The sequence below is a fragment of the Alexandromys fortis genome, unplaced genomic scaffold (assembly GCF_014885135.2).
Source record: "Alexandromys fortis isolate MF-2015 unplaced genomic scaffold, M_Fortis_MF-2015_v1.1 scaffold_133, whole genome shotgun sequence".
NCBI lineage: Eukaryota > Metazoa > Chordata > Mammalia > Rodentia > Cricetidae > Alexandromys > Alexandromys fortis.
Genome location: NW_026068030.1, coordinates 1061494 through 1086444, shown reverse-complemented (window position 1 = coordinate 1086444; position 24951 = coordinate 1061494). Strand labels below are relative to the sequence as shown.

Here is a 24951-nt window from a genome sequence, read left to right as displayed (position 1 = left end):
CTGGATCCTGGTCAATGAGGGCTGACTGGGAAGCCAAGGACAATGGCACTGGGTTTTGATCCTACTGCACTTACTGGCTTTGTGGGAGCCAAGTCTGTTTGGATGCTCACCTGCCTAGACCTGGATGGAGGGGGGAGCACCTTGGACTTCCCACCGGGCAGGGAACCCGCACTGCTCTTTGGACTGGAGAGGGAAGAGGAGGGGAATGGATGAGTGGAAGGGAAATGGGAGGCGGGGAGGAGGCAGAAATTTTTAATAAAAATGTTGAAATAAGAGCGGCAGCAGGGCTGCGTCCCCGGCACCTGGCCGCCCGCATGGCTAGCTTATGCCCGAAATCATTACACGGAAACTGTATTCTATTAAACACTGCCTGGCCCGGCAAGTTCCAGCTTCTTATTGGCTAGCTCTTACATATTGTTCTAACCCATTTCTAATATTCTATGTAGCCCGCAAGCTGGCTTACCAGGGAGGATCTTAACCTGCGTCTATCTGGAGTGGGAGAACCATGGCGACGCCTCACTCAGCTTCTTTCTCCCAGCATTCTGTTCTGTTTACTCCACCCACCTAAGGGTTGGCCTATCAAGGGGCTTAGGCAGGTTCTTTATTAATAAGAAATCACTCCCACATCATAAAAATAATAATAATAAAAAGAAACACTGTGAAGGCCAGAGACATCTTTTTGTACCGAGTTTTTTGCGTGTCTCTAATGTAAATATTCAGCATGCTAGAGTGGTCTATATAAGTTGGGGTGGCTTATTCCGAGCTTCCTCGGTTTCAGTGAGCCAATCAAGACAGTTTGAGAAGGTTATGATGGAAGAGACAATTATTATTTTAATATTTTAAGAAATATCCTTAGAGTGTGGGGAGATAGTTCAGATGGCTGCACAAGCTCGAGGACCTAAATTAGATCCCCAATACGATGTAAAAACAAGGTATGTTGGCATGTTTCTATAATCTTGAGGATTATAGGCATTATATTTATTATAATGCTAAGAGTTTATCCTTAGCACTGCGAAGGCAGTGGCAGGAAAATCCAAGCAAGACAGCCTAGCTGAATAGTGAGCTCAGGTTCAGGAAGAAATCTTTGTCCCAGAAAATAAGGTAGAGGGTGATTGAGGGAAACATCCAACGTTAACTTCTTGTACACTCACACCTCTGTGTTGCCCATGGTGAAGACTTGAAGTAGCTGTTTTCCGGGCTGAAAAGCATGGTGATGGTAGTCTGTCCACAGCTGTGCTTATACTATCTGTACTTGTAGCCAAGGACAGTCTGAAAATATAAGCTAATAATTGCAGGAATCAGTAGTTCATGGGTTTCTACATGTTGCACATTTGTGGATGAAACAGTGTTTTGTCCATTCTTCTCTGGAAATATTGATTAATCCCTCTGTCTGGGGTTTCCATGTTGTGTTTGCTTCTTTCTCTTTAGTCATTCTTTCATTATTTTGTGTATTAGGTTGGTGCACACAGGATCACAGTTCTCGTTGAGTGCTCCTATCTGTCGTCACACGCCTTATCACAATGGCTCCATCATTCTCTTTCCTTGTCTCATCACATAGCATATTATTTCACAGTGCTATAAGAAGAAAAAGTGTTGGTTCTATACAGTAATATTTTGAGGCAGAAACCACATTCACATAACCTTCCCTCCAGCATATTGCTGTGGTTGTCCTATTTCACTTTTTGTTACTATTATATTACCATGTATTAAATTTGAGGAAATACAGTTTTTATGGGTTTCTATTGGATTTTTTTAAAGTGGAAGTATATCATGGATTGTTTTGATTTGATGAAATAGCAGGAGGTGAACATTAGAAAGGAAAATAATACAATATTCTCCGCATCTATCCTTCTATCTCAGCATGAGGTCATGACAATGTTTAAAATTTTCTTCCTACAAATAATCCTTTTTGCTTCTCCTAATAAAACACATTTTCTATTTGATTTACTTCTTATTAATTTTTAAATAGAAATTTGTCACAAAAAATACAAGAACCTACTGCAAAATAAAATTTTAATTATACTGTAGATAAATGATGTACCCAGTGTAGTTAAACTTAGGGTTATACCATATAACATTGAACTTTGCAGAATTTGAATTCAATATTGTTCTTAGCCTGAAGGAGTTTACTATCTAGAATATGAGACTAATTGAAGAAAAATCCCATGAATTATCTTTATTTCAAACCCAATTGCCCTCCAGTCCCATTCTTCCACAGAAGGGTTCTTTGATGCATGTGAGTTTTTATGCTTTGCTTTCATGCTGCAGTATTCCTTATCTTAACAGACTCATGAATAATTCATTTATCAGGATGACATCTGATATAAATGAGTCTTCAAAAACACTTATTTTCTAGTGCTGTGATTAAGCACGAAACCTAAACCATGCTATTCAATAGGAAACATTGAAAGTTGTGGCTCCAAGCACCAAAGACAATAATGTACACATTCTTAGAATGAAGCAGGAATACACCACAGTAGAAGAGAATGAAAGGATAGGTATCCTTAAGGTATTTACTGGTATTGCAGGACAGTAATTTGATGGCTTCCAATACCAATATATTTTTGCATCAACATCACATATATTTCTCTTGTCTACTGAGCTAAGACATCAATCTGGAATCCAGACTGACCTGTAGCTTGCTATGTATTACACACTCATCTCAAACCTTAGAGCAAACTTAAACCTTATCTAAACCTCTGAGTACTGAGCTTACACATGTGAACCTCTGTATCCAACATTTTCTCCCCCTTTTCCTCTCCCTTCTCCGTCTTCTTGTCCTCCCTCTTTCTCTTTTCCCTTTTTCTCTTTTGTCTTTTCCTTTTTCCTCTTTCCTCCCTATTTTTTCTTTCTTTTTTTGAGACAAAGTTTCACCCTGTAGCCCAAATTGATAAGAAAACAACTGATGATATTTTAAATATAGATTTTATATTAATAATAAACAAATCTTGAACAATAAGTTTTATATTAATTTATTTCTGTGTTTTTAGTGATTTCATACTGTACTGGTTTTATAGGCTAAAACTCAAGAACACTTTATCCTTTGCCATACTACTCTAGGTAATTTAATAAAATAATGAAGGCTACTGAATAGGTATTGAGAATATCTATATTCTATTCAATCATATGTAAATACTATATAAAAATAAAAGCTTATATATAAACTTAATGTTTACTCATTTCATAACCTGAGCAAATACTGACTTGTGATGTGTATATGGTAGGGATAGTTTTTGTGTTAGTTAATTATGTCTGGATTTGATTTCTCCACTACCATGAAGCCTATATTAAAAATTATAGGTTATCCTTCTTTCATATTCTTCCCTACATGTAGATGTATTGCTATTACACATCAGCAAATGCTGTGCATTTTAGACTAGTTACAGCCAACAATTACCCATATTGGATATAGGTATACAATATTTTTATGATAGTTTTTATTTTACATATACTATAAATGTCTCATTTGAAAAAGCACCTTCTTTGAAAATTAAATTTAGGACTTATTCATTTGGATGTAGGGGAACTCATGGATCCCTAAGCCCTTTTTTGGTATCCAACTGACTCCATTGTAGCTTTTTCTGATGAGCCAATATCTTCAGCCAGATCTGAAACAAAATGTAATATTGCCTGTCAGTCTCTCTGTCTGTCTATTAAGAAATTAACACATATCAGAGAAGACTAAGGATATATGACAAAAGAATTATTATCCTGGTTTGTGTCCTGAAATGGAAAGATGTCATGGATAGGTAGATGGTGAAATGTGAACAATTAGTATTGAAGATCTTCAGCATTAGTTGTGACCAGTGTTCCATGGTTGTAAGATGATAATGTACAAAGCTGGGTAAAGTACATACTGTCTGCATTACCTTTGTAGCACTTTTTTGTTTGTTTGTTTGTTTAAGGCAGGGTTTCTCTGTATATCCCTTGTTGTCCTGGAATTTGCTCTGCAGTCTAGGCTGGCCTCAAACTTACAGAGATCCAACTTCCTCTGCCTCTGCCTCCCAAGTACTGGGAATAAAGACATCCACCACCACCTGCATGACACCTTTGTAACATTAACTTTGTAAATCTAAAATTAGTTCAGAATAAGACATTTATAAGAAGGAATATATAATTGTTTTAAATGTCCTATTTCCATAAAATGAGAGCACGGGTTTTGTGACTAGATTCACGGTGGTGGAGAATATGAAGGCTCCTTAAATGTAGGCCAAAAGAAAAGAAAAAAGAAAAACAGCGAGTGAATTCACTCACCTTTAAAGATGCCGTAGAACATTTCCCATTTTGATTCTCTGCTTCATGTTTATACAACTATTTAGATGAAAACTGTTGTAAAATATCATTTTAAGATGTGTTATATTTGTTTATCCTGTAGAACATTTGTTTAAGGATGCAAAGATGTGTTGCATTCTTTTATGTTACATTTGTTTAACTTTGTGAAGCTGTGTTACTTTACCTGTCTAAAACACCTGATTGGTTTAATAAAGAACTCAATGGCAAGTAGCAAGGTAGGAGAAAGAGTAGGTGGGGTTTTCAGGCAGAGCAAATAAGTGGGAGGAGTAACCTGGGAGGAGCAAGAGGACAAGAAGAGGACTCCACGTCCCAGCCACCCAGGCAGACATGAAATAAAAAAGAAAGAAAATATACACAAAAATAGAGAAAGGTAAAAGCCCAGAGGTAAAAGACAAATAGAATAATTTAAGTCAATAAAAGCTGGCAAAAAACTAAGGCCAAACTAAGGCCAAGCATTTATAAGAAAGAATAAGCCCTTGTGTGTGATTTTTTTGGGAGCTGCATGGCAGGCGCTCCCAAAAGAGCAAAGAGTAAAAACCCCCAACAACAGAAAACTGCTAGGAAATGTTAGTTTGATACTGGCAGCAGTTAAGCTGAAGGGGAAGACCAGGACTTTGCTATCTTTCCATATCTTCAAGGGATATGTTTCATAACACAATAGAACGCCATCACATGTGGAACTGCCCCATGAGGTGTGTTAACCAGAGGGATTCAGTGGACTCGCTGTTTATTTCTGCATTCTTTATATGCCCTAATAACCTTTCACCACTCTTCATCGTCCCTCCTTGGCCCCAGGTCTCTCTGTTGGCATTCCATCACACTGTCTCATGTTCCTTCTCCTATGTCCCTTGGCTTCTACTAACAGGTCTGTACCATTAACAGCCTAATCTAGCTAACTCTATCCAAAAAATACAAAACCGTATTTCTACTAGCTAACTAGTGAGACAGGCACTTCAATGTCTAAAACAAGATTCACTATCTTTCTCACAATCTCATTCTCCTTATCTCACTCAATGGCATTACCATCCATCTACCTGTATATACTTTAAAATTACCTTATGTAGTCCTCAGTGGCTAATCACACTTACTTAAAATTCTACAGGTTTCTCTCTCTTGCATACAGCTTTTTCTTTGCAGTCTTACTACATTGGCTCGGTTGGTTTTGTTTACCCTCTGTAGTCCATCCTCTTACTGAAAAGTCACATGCGATACATTAATTGTAAAACTGCTTTAAATCACTAATTATCTCCCTTTGTTATGTATTTGGGAAACAGCTGGCCAGTCACTGAATGTTTTTCCTGTAACGTGTGTACACATTCCAGAAGATGCTATGGTTTTCCTTTGCACATGTACTCTGCGATTCAACCTAGGAGCTTTCATTCTCCTCAAACATTTGGCTAGATTTTAATAATGACTAGAGTTATTATAAAAATAACAATCCAAATTTACTTTTTTCTAAACTATTAATACTAATAGCATTATAACTACATTGTAGGTGCTCAGGGTCTTGGGCAACACTTGGATCTCTGTTTAGCCACGTGATGGTAAATAGCTATTTAAGTCTCAATTTTAGTAAAATGTGAGTACTAACTTACCTTATAACAGAATCATATGGTAAATCATGACCACTAATATCCTGTAGTCTAATTCAGGAAACAGACAGGTGGAGCAACTCGGATTTGTTATAGATGTTTTACACCACCTTCAAATAGATCCAACTTTGTTGTTTGATAGATTTCTCTCAGATTGTATATCACCTGTCTGTGTCATCCTTTCATTTGTCATTTGAGGGACAAATGGATTAGCAGATATTCTTTGTAATGAGAATGTCGCTCATCTTGGCAAGGCTCTGCTTGGCCTCTCTTAGCAGAACTCTTCACCCTTCCTTTCCAGCCTGTTGACTCTGTTGTCCTTCTAGCCTCCCTTGCTCTTCCGTCTCCCTAGCACAATGGCATCTGGCACATTTCACATCTAGAGCATTTGTTTCTTTGATATCTTTGAATGGAAGAATACAGGCTTCACATGACCAGGTACTCATGTATATCAGCTTCCTGTTATGTCCTCTGCACCAAAACTATATCTGGAACATGTAAGAGCCCCATAAATATTTATAAAATAAATTACCATGTTAAATCCTATTTAGTAAACACTATTATCAAATGATAGTAAACATTTTTGCCAGCTTTAATTTAAAAAGCCTGTTCTTTTGACACAGATCCTGACCCATCATAACTGAAATGTTTGTTTTAGAAATAAATGGGTTTAGCCACGGTTATCTATCCACTATTGCATTTGCTCATATATTATATTATTAATTGTATTAAATGTGCTTCTGTATGAATATAAATGTTTAACATAATGATTGTTTTGTATAATTTTGGTAGGATGTGTATTGTATGTAATTGATAATTATTAAGTTCTTACATTGCTTTCATTCTGTGATGTATAAGTTATTCTGGAACTTCCATCTCTTTTCTGTGCTTTAAGTTACTAGTACATGTCAAGAGGAAAAATAAGATAATATACTTATTATTTCAGAAAACAATGCCATTGTGAACTTGATGATAATAAGTGCGTCTTGAAGAAGTGATAGAATAGCCTGTACTTCCAGCACCAACTCTGTAACTGAGCCACTGTTTGCAAAAAATGTGCAGCAAGCTCCACCTTCTTTGTTTTTATTTTAGTCTGTCTGGACTTGCCTACCTCAAAGAAATGTTAAGAACTTAAATAAGTAATGCTTTCTGAACTTCAAGCAAGGAATGCGAAATGTATACTGTATTTATCCACACATTATGATCAGTATTTAAATATGTCCACATATACCAATCCTCACATTTTAGTGCAGAGCCAGCATTGTTTCCTTTATCAGGTGCTATAGTAATTCCCATGTATTGGGACAAATGCTATACAGGCTGAGTGCCACACAAGGACATAAGGAAAAGGAAGTTTCTGATCACCAGCTACTAACATATTGTTTCCTAGATGATTTTGCAGGGGCTTTCAAAAGAAGAACTTACATCTGTTTCTTGTTATTTAATAAAATATTTAACTATGTAAAGATGTATTGCACTTGTTTATGCTGCATGTGTGTAACTAGGTAAAGGAGTGTTGCTTTTGTTTATGCTGCATTTGTTTAATTGTGTAAAAGTGTGTTGCTCTTTTAACTTTTGCCTGCCTAATGTACCTGATTGGTCTAATAAAAAGCTGAACAGACAATAGCTAGGCAGAAGAGGGATAGATGGGGCTGGCAGCAGAGAGAAAAGGGGAGTCAGTCAGCCAGGGGCCAGCCATCTGAGGCCCTGCCAGTCAGACACAAGGAAGCAGGAAAGTAGGATACTCAATACATACGTGAGGTAAACAAGCTTTGTGGCAGCACATAGGTTAATTAAATTAAAAGGGTTAATTTGAGTTTTAAAAAGCAACAAGGAATAAGCCTAAGGTAATGGCAAGTATTCATAATAATAGTAAGTCTCAGTGTCATGGTTTGGGGCTAGTAGTCCAAGAAAGCCTGCTACAGTTTCTCCTTCACAGAGAACAGAAATCTATTTCATAGTGCTGCGCCACAAGAGAAAATGGATAAACCTAGTGCTTTGAAGTGACTTGGGAGATGTTGCTAAGGACATAACAAGTGTCCCACCTTAGAGGCTGTGGCAGTCTAATTCATTCTTGCAAGAAGAGCAGTGTGTGTTTATAGCCCCCACGACAAAGGTTATGTTTCTCTGATTACCAGGAGTCTCAGTTTGATGACTCACTTTTTAGATAGAATTTTCTATTAATGGATAGAGTGACAGCTTTGGTGGTTGTGGCAATCCTCTACGGAAGACACAGGGTCTTATAGCAATATGAAAATTCAAAAGTCAGTTCTGGAAAACCCTGCGTCTTGAGGCCTTCTGCGAGATTAATGATTGTCCAAGAGAATGTGCTGACCACTGCTTAGTAGATAGAAATGCCTTCGTCTTTCTGTTTGCTTGATTTTGTTTCTCTCAGAAAGATACTGAATGCAGTAGTACCTATATCAGTAAATGAGGTCACCCACATTAACAATGCTGTATATTTTAAAGTGTGATTTCTGCATAGCTATTAAGTCTTGACTGAAAATCCTGAGATGATGTTACTGCATCTCATAGAGATTCTTAAGCATATCAATGTATCCTCAGTAGTGATTCACTAGTGATCATGAGGAGAGCTATGACTCTTTCTTCTATCTAAGTATACTCTCTTTGTGTCATCTTGAGCTTAAATATCTCAGGAAATTCCCTTTTAAGTAGGAGAAGATGGACTCCTGTGTACTCAGCATCCTGCCCTTGGCTCTACAGATAGAGGAGAAACTGCTTTCAGGCTCCACTGGTGCTCCGCCTTCCTAAGAGCAGTTCTACGTAGCATTCATGTCTGTTCAGGGCGCAGTTCCACATCAGCAGGTGCTGTGCTCCAGTCTACATGTGTAGGATATAAATGAGAGCACATCAGCCTCTTTCCTGAGCACCTTCCCCTCCTAACACATGTGAATGTCTATCTTTCCTAATGTAAGCTCTCGTATCATGATACTCTACAGCACATTAAGAAACAGCACTATATGAACACAGTTGCATTGATCACCTTTTTATCTGTTTTAGATGCCTATAAAATTGACCTGAAAAATCCCGATTTTTAAAAGCATTTATAAAAATAAAATATTTCATGAGAAACATATTATCAAATAAACATTTTAGCCCAGATTATAAGTTTACTATGATATATTCATTTGAAGTATGTTTAGGAAAGTGGCAAATAGCATTGTGGGTATCTTCAAGGTAAATCTTAAGCATGATGATATAATAAATATGTTATATACATGGATGAACATGCGTGCAAACTTACTGCATTGTAAGAAGTAAGCTTTAAGTAACTAGTGTCACTGCAGTGCAGCTTTTCATTTGACATTATAAAATGGTCTAGCTCATATCTAGAAGTCAAAGTCCTAACACCAAGTGCAAAATTTGCTACCCCAACATTCTATTCTCCCTAATGGTAGAAAGGGATTCATTAACATAGGCTATTTATTTTCCACCATCTTGCAATATCAAATGATGATTATACTACAGCAAGTCTGATAGCTCCCATTTATAAACTACACAATAAAAAGTGAAGATAATTTTAAACTAGTAAGCACTGAGGAAATAGTGCATGAAAAACACTGCAAATAGCCCATTCTTATTCTTCCAGAAGTGGAAACCGGGCGTTTGATGCATCAAGTTAGACAAGAATATGCAACCAAGTGTTGTTTTATGGGTGAGGCAAAGCAAGAAATATTGTGGAGTGAGAATGAGTGATCACGAGGCAAGGTGTTCTCATTGCTATTAAAAATGACCGCACTTTCGGAAGTGTGAATCATTGGGACCAGAGGTCAGTACATTTCCAACATGCTTTGGGAAACCATCTGATTCCTCTTTACCTGCACAGCTATGAATGAAGAAAGATGGTGCCTGTCCTATCTCCTGGGACTCACAACCCATTTCCACAGAAAGGGAAGGAGACTGTTTAAGTTGCGAGTCCTTTCAGATATTTATCTTGAGTAGAACAGCATGCATGTTAGAGAATTTTTAGCCATTGTGAAAAATTCTCAGTATATTTTAGTAGGATTTCAATTTTTCATTTGGCAACCAATCAGTAATTTAGCTTCAATTGACAGCATCTATATAGCATCAGTTGTAATAACCTCAGTCTGCTTCCAATCAGTGAAATCCTAGGAATGTGTCATAAGTTATATGTTTTCATTTTCATCTGAATAACTACCATGGGAAGGCTGCTGTAGGAGATGTGAACATTACAAACCATGAATGATACATCTTCTCATTTCTCCAAGGTCTGTAATTCACAAAAAATTACTTTGGAATTCTTTTTCCCTAGAAATATTTTCGTATCCTGACAGTGGGAGGTTTGGACACAAAAATTATCTCCAGTAGGCTTTATACTATTCATACTGTTAATTCCTACACACTCTCATTTTCTATAATTTTACTCATAAACATATTTCTGACTTTTCTTCACAAAGCTTTTAATTTTCAGCAGAGTTAAGTAACAAAATTAAGCAAAATTAAACTTGAAAGACTCATGAGAGGTTGTTTTATTCTGTTCTGCTTTCCTTGCCACCCAATTCTTGGTAGTGGAAATGTAAACCATACAGATTTGCTCCTGGAAGCTATTAGATTATTTACATCAAGAAGGCAAAATAATGCATTTCTACATCTTTCTAGATATACTTGTTGGTACTGAAAGCTCTTATATCTCAAGAGAACTCCTTGCTATTGCTTGAGAACGTATAGTCGACTCAGACAAGGAAATGTGAGTGTTCAGGGGTCCTTCTTGGGGGAAAGACTGCATCATTACCAGACTGACTTTGATATGTTTGACTACAAGATTTGGAACTTTACCAGGGCAAATTCTAAAAAGCATTTGAGTCCTGGGGGTGTGAACTCAGCAATTATGTCCCACGTTGTCATGTACTGTACTTTAAACTGAAGGGCTGCATGGGTGTGTGAAAGCAATATGAGAACAGGTGATCCAATCTATATCTACACCAAGTGGGAGGATTGAGGCAAGCAGAAAAACCCATCCATCTCTACACAGTATATGTAGAGTTCTAGGGAGGGATTAGGACACAGCTGTCATCAGAACCAATTTGTTGCATCTGCTTATAGAAAACTATGATCTCTAGGTAAAGAATCTTCATCTCCAGGTACTCCACTAAAGAACATTCAAGATGATTTAAAAAATAATTGTGTGACTTCCTTGCTCATGTTCTCCCTCCTTCTGCTCCTCATTGGGACCTTGGGAGCTCATTCCAGTGCTCCAATGTGGGTCTCTGTCTCTATCTCCATCCATCGCCAGATGAAAGTTCTAGGATGATATGCAAGATATTCATCAGTATGGCTATAGGATAGGGCCATTTCAGGTTCCCTATCCTCAGCCGCCCAAGGAACTAGCTGGGGACATCGCCCTGGGCACCTGGGAGCCCCTCTAGGTTCAAGTTTCTTGCCAATGCTAAGATGGCTCCCTTAATTAAGATATATACTTCCCTGCTCCCATATCCACCCTTCCTTTATCCCAGCCATCCCATTTCCCCAAGTTCCCTCCGTCCTCCCCTTCTCACTTTTCTCTCCCCATCTCCTCTTACCCCCATCCCACCCCACCCCCAAGATCCCAATTTTTCACCCGGCAATAGAAGTCAGGACCGCGAGGGGTGCACCCACCCACTGAGACAGTGGAGCTGATCTATTGGGAGCTCATCAAGGCCAGCTGGACTGGGACTGAAAAAGCAAGGGATCAAACCGGACTCTCTGAACATGCCAGTCAATGAGGGCTGACTGAGAAGCCAAGGACTTCATGTTCTGGCTTTGTGGGAGCCTAGCCAGTTTGGATGTTCACCTTCCTAGACCTGGATGGAGGGGGAAGGACCTTGGACTTCCCACAGGGCAGGGAACCCTGACTGTGCTTCAGCCCAGAGAGGGAGGGGAAGAGGAGTTGGGGGAGGGGGAGAGGAGTGGGGGGAGGGGAGAGAAATGGGAGGCTGGGAGGAGGCAGAAATTTTTTTTCAATAATAAAAAAAAGAAAATAATTGTGTGGTTGTAGTTTCCAGGCTGGACTGGAGAATGTAATGACAGTAATGTAATGTAATGACTAGTTCACTTGCAAAGTTGCTCCAACATTATACTTATTTTTTCCATCAGGGGTTTTAGAAAAGAATATAGACCCTAGAAATTAGCATTAAATTATGTATTTGGTGTTGAGTTGAATTTGTTGTCTGTTTGTTTGTTTGTATCATTTAGTCTTGAGTCCTCAAACAAACCATTCAGATAATAAACATTTGATATGTGTATTAGTCACTCTACTTATTGTTGTCAGTTGAGAAAAGCAAACTGAGCAAGATGTAGTTCTGATTTGAGAATTTGCTGTCTTTTGGAGTAAATGCCCTTGTGTTTGTATTATCTCATGTGTTGTCACCATAATACCACAGAGGTCTAGTACTATGGGTGTCTGCTTTCTGCCATATGGAGATGCAGAGTGTCAATCTGCAGACCAGTCCAAGTCCTCACCAAAACTGGGTGCAGTTTCACCTTGGACTGCGCATCACCTGAACTGTGAGAAGGGAGTATCACTCAGGTTGTCCTGGCTGTGCTCCTTTCTTATAGCTGACCAAGCTCAACTGACAAAAATGCTTCTGGCATTTCTTAATCAACAGCGTGTTTAACAAAGTACATGTCCAAGGAAGCTAACTTTTTTCCAGCTTCTCTTTTGCTTTATGTCAATCACTAGAATCATTTTATATGCGTATTAAAACATGTGTTTTAACTATTTCGTTTGCTTTGAACTGTTTTCTTTTGCTTTTTATCTGTAATGATCGTATACTCCAGGCTCTAGTTAATTTGTTTGCTCTGTCTTGATTCAATTATTTTGTTAGTGGATGATATTTGCTCTTCTAGCTTCAAATTTTATAACATGTAATATAATTGAACCAATTCTCAAACTTTTTTTGAAGCCTCATCATTGTGCAGTGTAAATCTTTGAAAGTTAAGAGCTGGTAATTATGTCATGTAATGTGACTGAAACCCTTGTGTTTGTTCTTGTTAGGTTGTCTATCCGGACACTTAGTTCTTCTGTTCTGAGGCAAGGAAAACATATGTCTTGGTTTATACAGCAATGTCCCTATTTCTGTATTCTGTATTTATAATATTCACTTTTACTTTCACAAGCATCTCACTTTGTACATTAAATTATATGATTACCCTATCAGGGAGAACCACAAGGAAAATGCCCAGTTATGCATCCCCAGAATTCAATTTCTAGAAAGTAAATGTAATTAAAATACGCTGACAGTCACTGTTCTTACAGGAGATGGTGCATGTTGTATCTAAGTCTTTTTGAGGTCAAAGAAAGAAAAACTTGTCATTTGGTTACTGAAAGGCTTTTACTGCTTTAATAGAAAAACAAAATCACTTCTTCCCATGGTATTATATGCCCCTCAGTTAGCCTTGCCATGCTCTGTTAAGACATTTAAAGCAAAGCCCAGTTTGTCACTCGTTTTTCAAAACAAAATAGTTTCAATTACTATATAACTTATAATAGTAGAAACAGAGAACCTTATGTGGTGGTTTGAAAGATAATGACCCCCCCAAACGAAGTGCCAGCAGTATTACAAGGTATAACTTTATTGGAGTAGATGTGGCCTTATTGGAGGAAGTGTGTCACTATGGAGGTGGACTTTTATGTTCAAGCTATAACCAGAATAACTCAGACTCCGTCTACTGTCTGTGGATCAAAATGTAGAGCTCTCGGCTCCTTGACCAGCAGCATGTCTGCTTGCACACTGCAATGTCCAACCACAATGATAATTAAACCTCTGAAACTGTAGGCCACCCCTAGTAAATGCTTTTCTTTATAAGAGTTGCTGTGATCATGGTGTTTTTTCACAGCAATAGATACACTAAGACACCTTACTAGAAGAAATAGGTGAAAAGCATCTTGAAAAACTTGCTAGTATTTAGTTCAGACCTCAAATAAAACCCAGAGTTCTTGTGGCATGGATGCAGCTAGCTGACTAATCAGGTGTGGATACTGTAGATGGATCACTAATGTAACATGGAATTTTTAGATATATTTTTGCTAAATGTCATGACCTGAATAGCCAGACAACTTTTATAGTCATCACATGTCTTGCAAACTAATAAAATACTTGTAAATTATCTTGATCTCAGGGGCAGGAAATGCATACAAATCAGGATATTCTATTTTTTCATATTCATTTTCGATAAAAAGAAGAGCACAGTAGATGTTTGCTGCCATGTGTATATATGAATCAAACATACAATCTAACAATAAGAAACTGAACTTTTAAGCCAGAGAAAATATCACTAGATAATCTCACTCTTATTGCCTATTGCTATAGCTCTCATAGTTATGTGTTAGTGACATTAATTTTAAAAAAAAAAAAAAACCTTTTTGTCAATATTTTTCTACAATACTGGTGCATGGTAAATTCCATGTATTTCAGATTCTCCTTCTATTATACCTACATCTGGTTACTTTGAACTCTCCTGTCCCTTTTTACCACAGTGACTCAGTTTTGTCCACATGTACGTATTGTAGTTGTGTTTGTAACACCATGAAAACTCTCCATAATCCCTATCCCATCTCCTCTTGTACCATCATCCCATATTTCCTTCCCTCCAGCACTTACATGTGTTGACTATTCTTTTCTACTGTCCTTCTGTTCTTGTTTCACTCATCCATCTGTTCAATAAAAACTCACTGACTACTAGTTATAGAAAGCCTCCACCTTCATGTTAATTGTAGTATATTTCTGCTGTGATAACAGGAAATACTAAGTCATTAAACTGTTTAGCATTGCATTGTTTTGAGAGGGGTGGGAGTTTTAAAGCAATGGAGAAAAGCCATCGAATGAATATCTGGGGATAATGTGCTCCATAAAGAAGGAACAGCAAGTGTGAAGTATTTGAGATAGAAGGTCGTGGTGTGTTCATGCAGTAAGAGAGACAAAGGAGGTATGACTGGAATAGAGATGTGAAGAAGAGGAGAAATGGGACTGGGAGTGGTGAGATCACAGAAATGACCAGAGAACAAACCCTGTAGGCATTTGTAAGTCCTTGTAAAAATCACTGTCAGTCTGTTTTGAGAAGAAGAATGCCATGATAAGATTGACATTTTAGCTGGATTCTTTTGGTTACTACATTAAGATAGATTGTAGGCAACACAGATAAAAACAGTAACTCTCAGTTAGAGGCTATTGCAATTCATATGAGACATAGAGATGGCTCATTCCTCCCCAAGTATTGGTTGCTTGGCCATGTTGCTAATAAAATTGTGGTAGTGAGTTGAGAAATTCTGAGACTGCTTGGGTATTAAAGCCAGTATAATGTATATGGATAATAGATGATATAAAAAAAATGAGATAGACCTCAGTCATTATTCTGTGGGGTTTAGGTGGAGCAGGTGCTATGGGATGGATCTTGAGAAGTGAATGATAGTAAGCAGCTGGATACAAGAACATGAGCTTCAGGAGAGGAGGGCCCAAATCTGACACTCAGACTGTGGTCCTTCTCTGCTGCTGTTTAAGCTTTCTCACTGGGGCCTAGCATTAGGCACCAAGAGCTTTGTGGAAACTCCTGGGTTAATATAGTCTCTGGAGCCTTACCACAGTCTGTTCTCTGAAGCACCCCTTACAAGCTTCTATACCTAAAGCAGCTTCCTGCCCCTCCTTTGGTCTGTGCTGCCACTCTCGTTTTGAAAATAGTCTACACCAGCTCACCTAAAGCAACTTCTGACTGAAGGTTTTAGTTGCATTTCTCCATCTTTTACCATTCACTTTCTTGGGTGGTTGGGATAATTCCTAACAAATGATGGATGATCAATAAATATTTCTGTCTTTCTTGTTTGCCATTTGCTTATTAATGAAACTTATAAATATGTGAGTTGTATATATAAGGTAGTAAAAGCCACATGTTAATGTTTTTCATTATAATGTCACTAACTATTTTGCAGGATATCTCATTGGATAAAATGCCTACTGTGTAAGAATGAATAACTCATTTCGGGATCAATAGTAGCCATAGAAAAACTAGTCATAGTGGTGTGGTAACCCGAGCCCTGAGCAGAGTTTGGGGCTTGCAGAAAGAGATGGATCTTCACCCTGGCTCCTTGGCCAGACAGCCTAGCCAACATTCATGAGTTATGGGTCAGTGAGAGACCCTGACTCAAAAAACATTGCAGAAGGGATGGAGAGATTTTTCTCAACAGTTTGTACTTGCTCTTTCAGGAGACTCATTTTGATTCCCAGTTCCCATATGGTGACTCACAGTCATCCTCACTCCAGTCCCAGGTGATCAAACACCTGACCTCTGTGATTTGCAGATGTGCCCTTGGTGCAAGTGTAGACATGAAGGAAAAGCACTCATGCATTTAAAGTAAACAAATCTTTTGAAAATTAAGAAAAATACTAAAACATGGGAAATGATTAAGGAAGACACCCGACATCAACCTCTAGCCTCTATGTGCTTGCCTATATGCACACAGGCATGCTTGTCCCCACACACACATACACACACGAACACACACCACACATAAATATAGACACATGCACATGCATGGATGCACTCACACAGACACACACACACACACACACACACACACCACACATACACAGACACACACATGCACTCACACACACACTTCAGTTTTTATCTAAAATATCTACAAATAAGCTAGAAGAACTTGTCATTTAGAGAGGCACAATTATGTAGAATTTCATTATGTTAACTCAGCCTGGATCTCAGCTTCTTGCCACTGTTTCTTACCATTTGTTTTTCTCGGAGTTCTTGTATCCTCAGCTCCCTCAGGAAATCCGTAGGCTTCTCTATTGCAAACACTGCTATTGCCTGTGGTTTATGGACCCCTAGGCAGGGGGCCATTCATTTATGTCAAAGGTTCTCACAAGAAATGACTGGGAAATGAAAGTAAGTGCATGGGGCTTTGAAGATCCACACATGGCCTGTTGTAGGTGGAACTCCCTGCACCATGGGCACTGATGCAGAGATGTTCCTCTAACCTTGGAACTCTTACAAGTGTGTGTCAAGGATGTGTCTGCTCCTCCTTCTGAATATGAAGTCCCATTCCGAGCTAGAAGAACAGAACATCAGAAGAAATCCAAAGATGACCCCGTGAACCCACCTGCAGCTTGCACTGATCCTCCGGTGTTTCTAATCAGCCTTGCTAAATACTTCCTGTAGGGAAAATGAGTAGTGATGAGGAGTAATGCTGCTTCTGAAAAATTCAGTGACTGATTTACAGATATTACTTATTCATTATGCTATCCTATTGCAGAAGATGGGAATTAAATTCCAACCTTAAAGGTTATAGGATCCCTCAAGGCCTAGAGTATATTAATGAAAAGTTGAGAACCTGAAAAAGATTCAAGAATCTGTATAGTGAATAATCTTCCTTCCAACCTAGATTCTGAAGTGAATTTAGACTCAGGTGGGACTATGACAGTGCATTTCTTTTCAATTTAAAACAAAGTGGTGCTTATGTCCTGGATTATTTTTATGAAATTCTGCCATCTTTATAAACCACATGTTTTCTAAATTTTAATATATTTTAAAACCCACCATGAAAATACTTCCCCTTTAAGCAACTATTACTATGTAAATTATTACTGCAAGTTTTAAATGAATGCAATGTTTTAGTACACTATCATAATTAAACCCTACTTTCCTTCTGCTTCATGACCAGTCTATAAGCTCTGACTATATGGACATGTTATGAATCAGAGAAGCCGTCTGCATGGAAAGAGCATATGAATGAAGTGCTAAAGCAAGACCTGCTGGTTTGCTAAGTGCACAGGCAGACAGTAAAGACTGTACTTGCTAATATAAAAGTATATGTTGACACCCAGCTCTGCCACTTTCCATCTCGGTGACCTTGAACAAGCAACTGGTTTTCTCCTCCAAGGAGCAGAAATGGTGCTTGTTTTCCTTTTTGTTTATCAAAAATTACAGTAATGAAAGCACTGTTCAAGTATTTGATTCTGTCTCACGGTTTTACATTGTTCAAATATATGACTTTCACTTTTACTTGCCTCGCTCAGGTTGACATGATCGTGACCCTGGGAGGACTTGGTGGGCGTTTTGACCAGATAATGTCATCTGTGAATACCCTTTTCCAAGCTACTCACATCACCCCTTTGCCAATTATAATAATCCAAGAGGAATCTCTCATCTACCTCCTCCAACCCGTGAGTAAACAGTAGCCCTCATCAGGAGAGCAGGAGAGTCCATGGCCTGCCTTATGTGTTTCAGCAAAGCCTGCTTGCTTGTTTATTTTATTTTTATCTATGGCCCAAATGACTGAACAACACAAAGGTAGTAAAATACTCAGTATTTCTGTCAGTTGTTTTTGTTTTTGTTCAGAGAGAAGGGAAAAAATATTTTAACTGTTAAGTAAATTCCCTAAGAATTAAATTTAGCACTTTTGCATTGTGAGCAGCTAAATATGAATGACACTTGAGAAGAACCTAAACAGGGAAACGGAAACACAGGCTTAGCAAATATTTTAATCGGAATCCTCGTGTAGTTAGAGTGTTGTTATTATAATTGGAAACTGGATTTGATTTTGTTCAACACTTTAAAGGAATTCTTTAGCTTTTATTATTCATAAGTTGCCTGATTAATTTTATTCCCTCAAGTAATTTGCTAAAGATGATGTCACTCATTTCCAATGCAAGCATCAAGAAATTTTCTGCCAGTGTAGAGCACAGAATACAAGTCTTACTATAGAACCAAATGCCATGAGGTTGACTGACGCCTACAGTTAACTTATCCTGCATGAGAATTTTTAAGGAAAATGGAGCATGTCTTTTTGTCTCTCGTTGTGTGTTTCTATCTACTTCATCTACCACATGTCACCTATAGCATGCCAACAGTGTAGACTGTTCTTTTGCTAAGACAGCAGGCCTCATATCATATACTCACTTTTATTTGTCAAGTTCTGCTTTGTTTGTTTGGTTTGGTTTGAATTTTTGGCTTTTTTCATTGCCTGCTTTTTTGTTTCATGCAAATATGTGTAATGAAAACATTCAGATTTCAGATTCCTTGACATCATCTCACTCAGTTAGCCACCAGGCTAACAGTATTTTTTGCTTTCTGTTGCATTGCGTGGCAGTGAGGATGAAGAGAAATAATTATATTTGATCTGTCCCCTCCAGTTCATGTGCAGTGAAGGAGACAGTTATAAAAACACAATCATCATTGCATTCGTCAGTTTTCTGTTTACAAATTCTTATGATACCCAACTGCTAAACGGAGAGGATTATTGCAGCTCATAGTCTTAGCAGTTTCAAGCCCAGGATCATTTGGCCCTGGACAGTCAGTGAACATCATGGTCGTAACATGTGATGAGATAAAACTACTCCCCCTTCTGTCTGGGACACAAAAGAGGAAAAAAAAAAAAAGGAGCATGTTCCTGGGGTCACAGACACCTCCCAGTTCACGCAATCAATGTTGTAGAGGCCTCCTACTAGAATCCACCTCCACAGTCCACTAGATGCTGCTTCCACATTCCCAGTGATTCCAAATAGTGCCATCTTCGACATAAAGTTCTGTCACGTGGCCTGTTGGGGACACTTCTGGTTCAATGTATAGCAGTAGTTCCATGATTAACATTTAGTAGATAAAGATGTTGAGAGACTAAATAATTTGGGCATCATGGAATAAGGAGAAGATTCACAGAAACACTTGGTTTATCAACTCAACATTTTATTCACTGAATTCAACAATTACTTACAATACAGCTACTGACGAGAAGCTTTGTTTCTAGAAACAAGCCAGTACAGATAAGAGGGAAAATGCTTGCTTCTTTGGGCATTTCACTGAGCTTACATTTACACACACTCTTCAAGAGTGAGTCCAGGATTGCTATGGGAGATGATGAGAAAGGCATTGAAGACAGCAGCTACAATGAGGAAAATAGAGGTTCAGGGTATATCATAATGTGTGATTGAAATGTTACCCACAAAAAAAAATCAGAAGAATTGCTTCTCAATACATTTTTCATTGTATTTCCTGCATCTTTACTGTTTTTGGTATGTTCTGGGCTTTCTGAAGCAGTCAGTGTGGGGGTCTCTGAACTCCCCCATCGCTACACTGCTGGCTATCGGCACGTCACAGAGGCTCTCTACTCTATAGTTTCATACACGGCACTATTTCTTTCTCCCCTCTGCTGCCACTCCAACTGGGTGTGTGTTAGAGTCTTTCACTGTGTCGTATGCATCACTAAACTTCTCTTTCATAGCTTTTTCATGTCAGTCTCTCTAAAGTCTTTTACCCACTCTCGCTTCTCTTCATTATTTAAGTCAACACTGTCTGACCACTCAACCTATTCACTGAGACCCACCCCTGCCTAGATCCTACTTTTTCCTATGCTTGCCCTTGTTCACATTTAACTATTAAAACATAAATGCCGATCTTACTTGGTAGTTTAGAATAATTCATATATGTCAGATGAACTGGCTTTTTCTATTTTCTAACTTCAGATTCTTCTGTGTTGTGTGGTTTGAAGCTATGATTTTACATCTCTGAAATCTCTACCTGAGGAAATTGTCTGAGGCATGGGTTAAAAGCAAGCCCAAGAAAACCATACATTTGCTTTCGTCAACCTCCTGAGTGGACACCTATTTCTGCTCACTGGACCATTAACAACCTGGAACATTCTATCTGAGACTCTTTTGTGGCATCCATTAATGTGACTCATTATTGTAATACCTCTGAGACTTTGATGTCTGATGACAAAATGTGCCATCTAATGTCCCTCTTCTCAGCTTTATAGAGGCAAAGCTTGGTTGGGCCATTTTCCCAACATCCAGTGGGAGTGTTTATATATATTTTGATGTGTTGGGTCTCTGCTTTTTATGGCAATCTCCTAGACCTCAGGCTTTAGCTGATATTCACCAACTTGGAAAGCACTGTCAAGATAAAAGTTACCTTTGTTCTTTTAAATGGAAACTTTTTTATTTCTAGGTATTGTTCTTTTTAAATGGATCTGATGCAATTTAAAAGGATCCTGTTAATATTTTTCTAGTATCTCTTTTATTTTCTGTCAGGTAGGGTACAATGAACTACACTGTCTCTCTAAATCATCAATATTAATTAACTCCAGATCTGATAGATTTTCCTGGAACCAAAGGTTTTCACATTGGGGCGGGGGGGGGGGAGGGCAGAGGATGACTGTGCTAGAGCAGAACAGTGCTTCCTCTTTAATGGCCACCTGAGGCAAGAATGCAGGTCGCCAGGGAAGAACTGTGGGCCCAGGAAGAGAGGACACCAGATAAGCACAGAGCTCTGCCTCTGTAGAGCTGCCAGAAACTCTAGTTCTGAGAATGTTCAGGCATCCGGCCCACATGGCTTATGAGAGTCTAGCACAGTGTGTCACATTGAGCTTGTTAAAAAAGAATTCCAGAGTCTCTCAACATGCTAACCATGCTGTGTTACTTTGTGGCCCACATCCCCATGCATAATACCCTGTATATTTTCTCTGCAGTAATTTTGGATTTGCATCCTTGAAATAATTAGAAAATCCCTTATCCTTAAGAAATAACTATTACATAGAGCAGGGCCAAAAGCTCATTTTGGATCACACCTAATGAGCTTTTGAAGGGGAGCAAGGCCTGGCTTTAACATCTACCAGTGGATTAACACTGCAATCTTTATCACTGTATTCTAGGGAGTTTTTTTTTAAGAGACAAATCTAACCCTGTCTTTCTAAAACATGTTTAGTAAAAGAATGGCAAGAGAATTTTAGTAACAAATTAAAAGGCAGAATGGCAATGTGAGGGCTTTGTTCTTCTAATGGTTTTATGTGACCTTCATTCACTTAACCAGTTTTGCTTGTGTGTGTATGAATTGTGAATGACCTAACAATGAACTCGACGCTAATGCTTGCTAAACCTTTTCTTAAACAATAATTCTACATCTTAGCAATGAACTGGAGTGGTTGGGATTAAACTACTTAGCCTGATGTTTGCTTGTTATAACTTATATGACATATGTGCTTTCGAGTGTGTGCATACACTAGATATTATGTATATTTGAGAGGAGTGTGCACAAGAGGTGCTCCACAGGATATTGTTCATTGTTACTGGGAATAATAATCATGTTTTTAATCAGGAAAGAAACACTATAAATTATAATTGAAAACAGTTTCAAATGCCATAGAAATAGGCTCAAGAAAACCAAGACCACTATGCCTTGGCATCAAATAGAGAATGACTTAAGTTGTTTAAATTAATATTCATGGTGCACTCTCAGGTAGAGTGATAATTTTGATGCTTTAATATGAAAGCTTTCACTTAACCTTCATAACCATACTGTAAGGAAAGCAAGGCAGATAATACAGTTAAACTGTAAGGGTTCTGACTCAACACTTTTTCCACAGCATTACATTTTCTCTCTCATGGAATTAATGGACTAAGAAAGAAATGACAAGCTCTTAAAACAGGTCATAGCCCGTAGGCAGGAAATTATCCATAAGCAATGTGCAATTGAATGGCCAGTTAGTGGATGTGCGTGTAGGCTCAAATATTTATTCATATACATAACATGCACACATATAAATCTTAACTGATGTTGATACCTACAACATTGATTTCAAATAATATAAATATTAGGTGCACTGTGATTTTTGCAGTGCTAGGGATCAAATCCAGGGCCGATCCAATCTAAGCAAGTACACTACCACTGGTCCACAGATTTACCTTAATGTGAGTATTTTTTAAGGCTATAATTTTTCCTTGCTACTATCATTCCAAAATAAGAAACATTACTTACTGGATTTTTCTAAACCATAAAAAATCTAAATATAGCAATAATCTTTATCATTATAAACAAATACAGTGGGGTAACATTTAAATACATTTACATTTTAAAAGTAGTGAAAAATCAACATATCTTAATTATTCTGTGTGTTAAGTTTGGAAACAGATATCTTCTTGAATTTCCTTTACAGTTAGATTGAGATATAAGATAGCTAACAAGAAGAATAAATCAATCATATGACAGCTTTTGATTATTTTTAAATGTATCTTCTTTTTTGTTTGTTTTGTTTTGTTTGAGACAGGGTTTCTCTGTGTAACTTTGAAGCCTATCCCTGGAACTAACTCTTTTAGATCAGGCTAGCTGTTGTGATTAGCTGAGGGCCGTGTTCCTGCCACCTGGCTCCAGGCTGCCAGCTAACTTATGCCCCGAAATAATTACACAGAAACTGTATTCTTTTTTTTAAGTTTTTTTTAATTTATTTATTTCTTTATTAATTAATTAAAGATTTCTGTCTCTTCCCCACCGCCGCCTCCCCTTTCCCTCCCCCTCCCCCAATCAAATCCCCCTCCCTCGTCAACCCAAAGAGCAATCAGGGTTCCCTGCCCTGTGGGAAGTCCAAGGACCGCCCACCTCCATCCAGGTCTAGTAAGGTGAGCATCCAAACTGCCTAGGCTCCCACAAAACCAATAGGTGCAGTAGGATCAAAAACCCATTGCCATTGTTCTTGGGGTCTCAGTAGTCCTCATTGTCCGCTATGTTCAGCGAGACCGGTTTCTAGCCATAAATAAAGAACATTGAGCCTATAATTCAGGTTCTTAGAGAAGCTAAATAAGAAGGAGAACCCAAAGAAAAACCTATAGGCAGCCTCCTGAATATTAACCTTCATCAGGCGATGAAAGGAGACAGAGACCCACATTGGAGCACCGGACTGAAATCTCAAGGTCCAAATTAGGAGCAGAAGGAGAGAGAGCACGAGCAAGGAACTCAGGACCGCGAGGGGGGTACCCACACACTGAGACAATGGGGATGTCCTATCGGGAAACTGTATTCTTTTAAATACTGCTTGGCCCATTAGTTATAACCTCTTATTGGCTAGCTCTTACATATTGATCTAACTCATTTCTAATATTCTGTGAAGCGCCACGAGCTGGCTTACCAGGAAAGATCTTCACCTGCGTCTGTCTGGAGTGGGAGAATCATGGCGACTGCCTGACTCGGCTTCTTTTTCCCAGCATTCTGTTCTGTCTACTCCACCTACCTAATTTTCTGTCCTATCAGGCCAAGCAATTTTCTTTATTAATTAACCAGTAAAGGCAACAGATAGATACAAGACCCACCTCCATCATTTTCCCTTTTTCTGTTTAAACAAAAAAGAAAGGCTTTAACTTTAACATAGTAAAATTACATATAACAAAAGTTATAAAGCAAGAATTACAGTTACAATATTTACATCTATTTTATCTTTTACCGTAACAATGGAAAACTATAACTATAACTAACCATTCTTCAACTCCATCAAAGACTCCAGAAGGATATAATATTACCTAAGCAAACAAGAAGTAAGTAACTTCTAAAATTCTTGCAATGACAGAGACATCTCGCTGCCTGGATAGTCACCCAAAGTTCTTTTGTACTGTTGGGGCATCCATCTTCAGCCTACAGACCATAGTATCCAGCAGACATTTCCATGAAGCAGGAAATTTCAAAGACAGTTCAGTCACTATCTGCTGTGTCCTGCAGAATATCTTGTAGACTCTTTCATGAATCAGGAACCCCAAAGAATCATCTCACCTTTAGGCAAGTTCAGCAGTCCTCCCTCTGCGGGTTCTCTGTGTCCAGTTTATGCATCAGTCCAGGCAAGAGCAGTTTCTGGCCCAAATGGCTAACCAACTCCATATGGAGCTTCTTTGATGCCCATCTTCCTCTTGAAGTACCTGGTGATGCCAGCAGCAGACGTGTCTCATTGTCATGAAAAACCCTAAGTTATTAAAACATTAAATGCCATATTCTGTAGTTTTTGAAAGATATGATGAATGCCTATCTTACTGAACTATATCTATGCACATCTAGAGAACCTAACATGACTACAAACTTGACTATTATAGATGACTATTTATTAACAACCTATATAAATTACATTTTTAAATGAACTACACAATCACAATACCTTAATCAATATCAGAAATACATATATATATATATATGTATATATATAACAAAATTGACCTTAATACCAATAAAGCAAAATTTATACCAATGTAAATTATTCATATCTATATCATATCCCCCTTTAAATGTAAAA

At 38.2% G+C, this 24951-nt stretch overlaps 1 protein-coding gene across 5 annotated transcripts in view; it reads left to right on the top strand.

Moving 5' to 3' along the window:
- The window catches only part of Tpk1 (thiamin pyrophosphokinase 1), a 337026-nt gene that overhangs the window by 181360 nt on the left and 130715 nt on the right, over window positions 1-24951 (top strand). For 3 of the 5 annotated variants that reach the window (XM_050164432.1, XM_050164430.1, XM_050164431.1), the window contains one exon: window positions 17930-18076. The exons of the other annotated variants lie outside the window; for them this stretch is intronic. In XM_050164432.1, the coding sequence (XP_050020389.1) occupies window positions 17930-18076 (147 nt within the window). The remainder of the gene's footprint in view (window positions 1-17929; window positions 18077-24951) is intronic. 5 annotated transcript variants of the gene reach the window in all.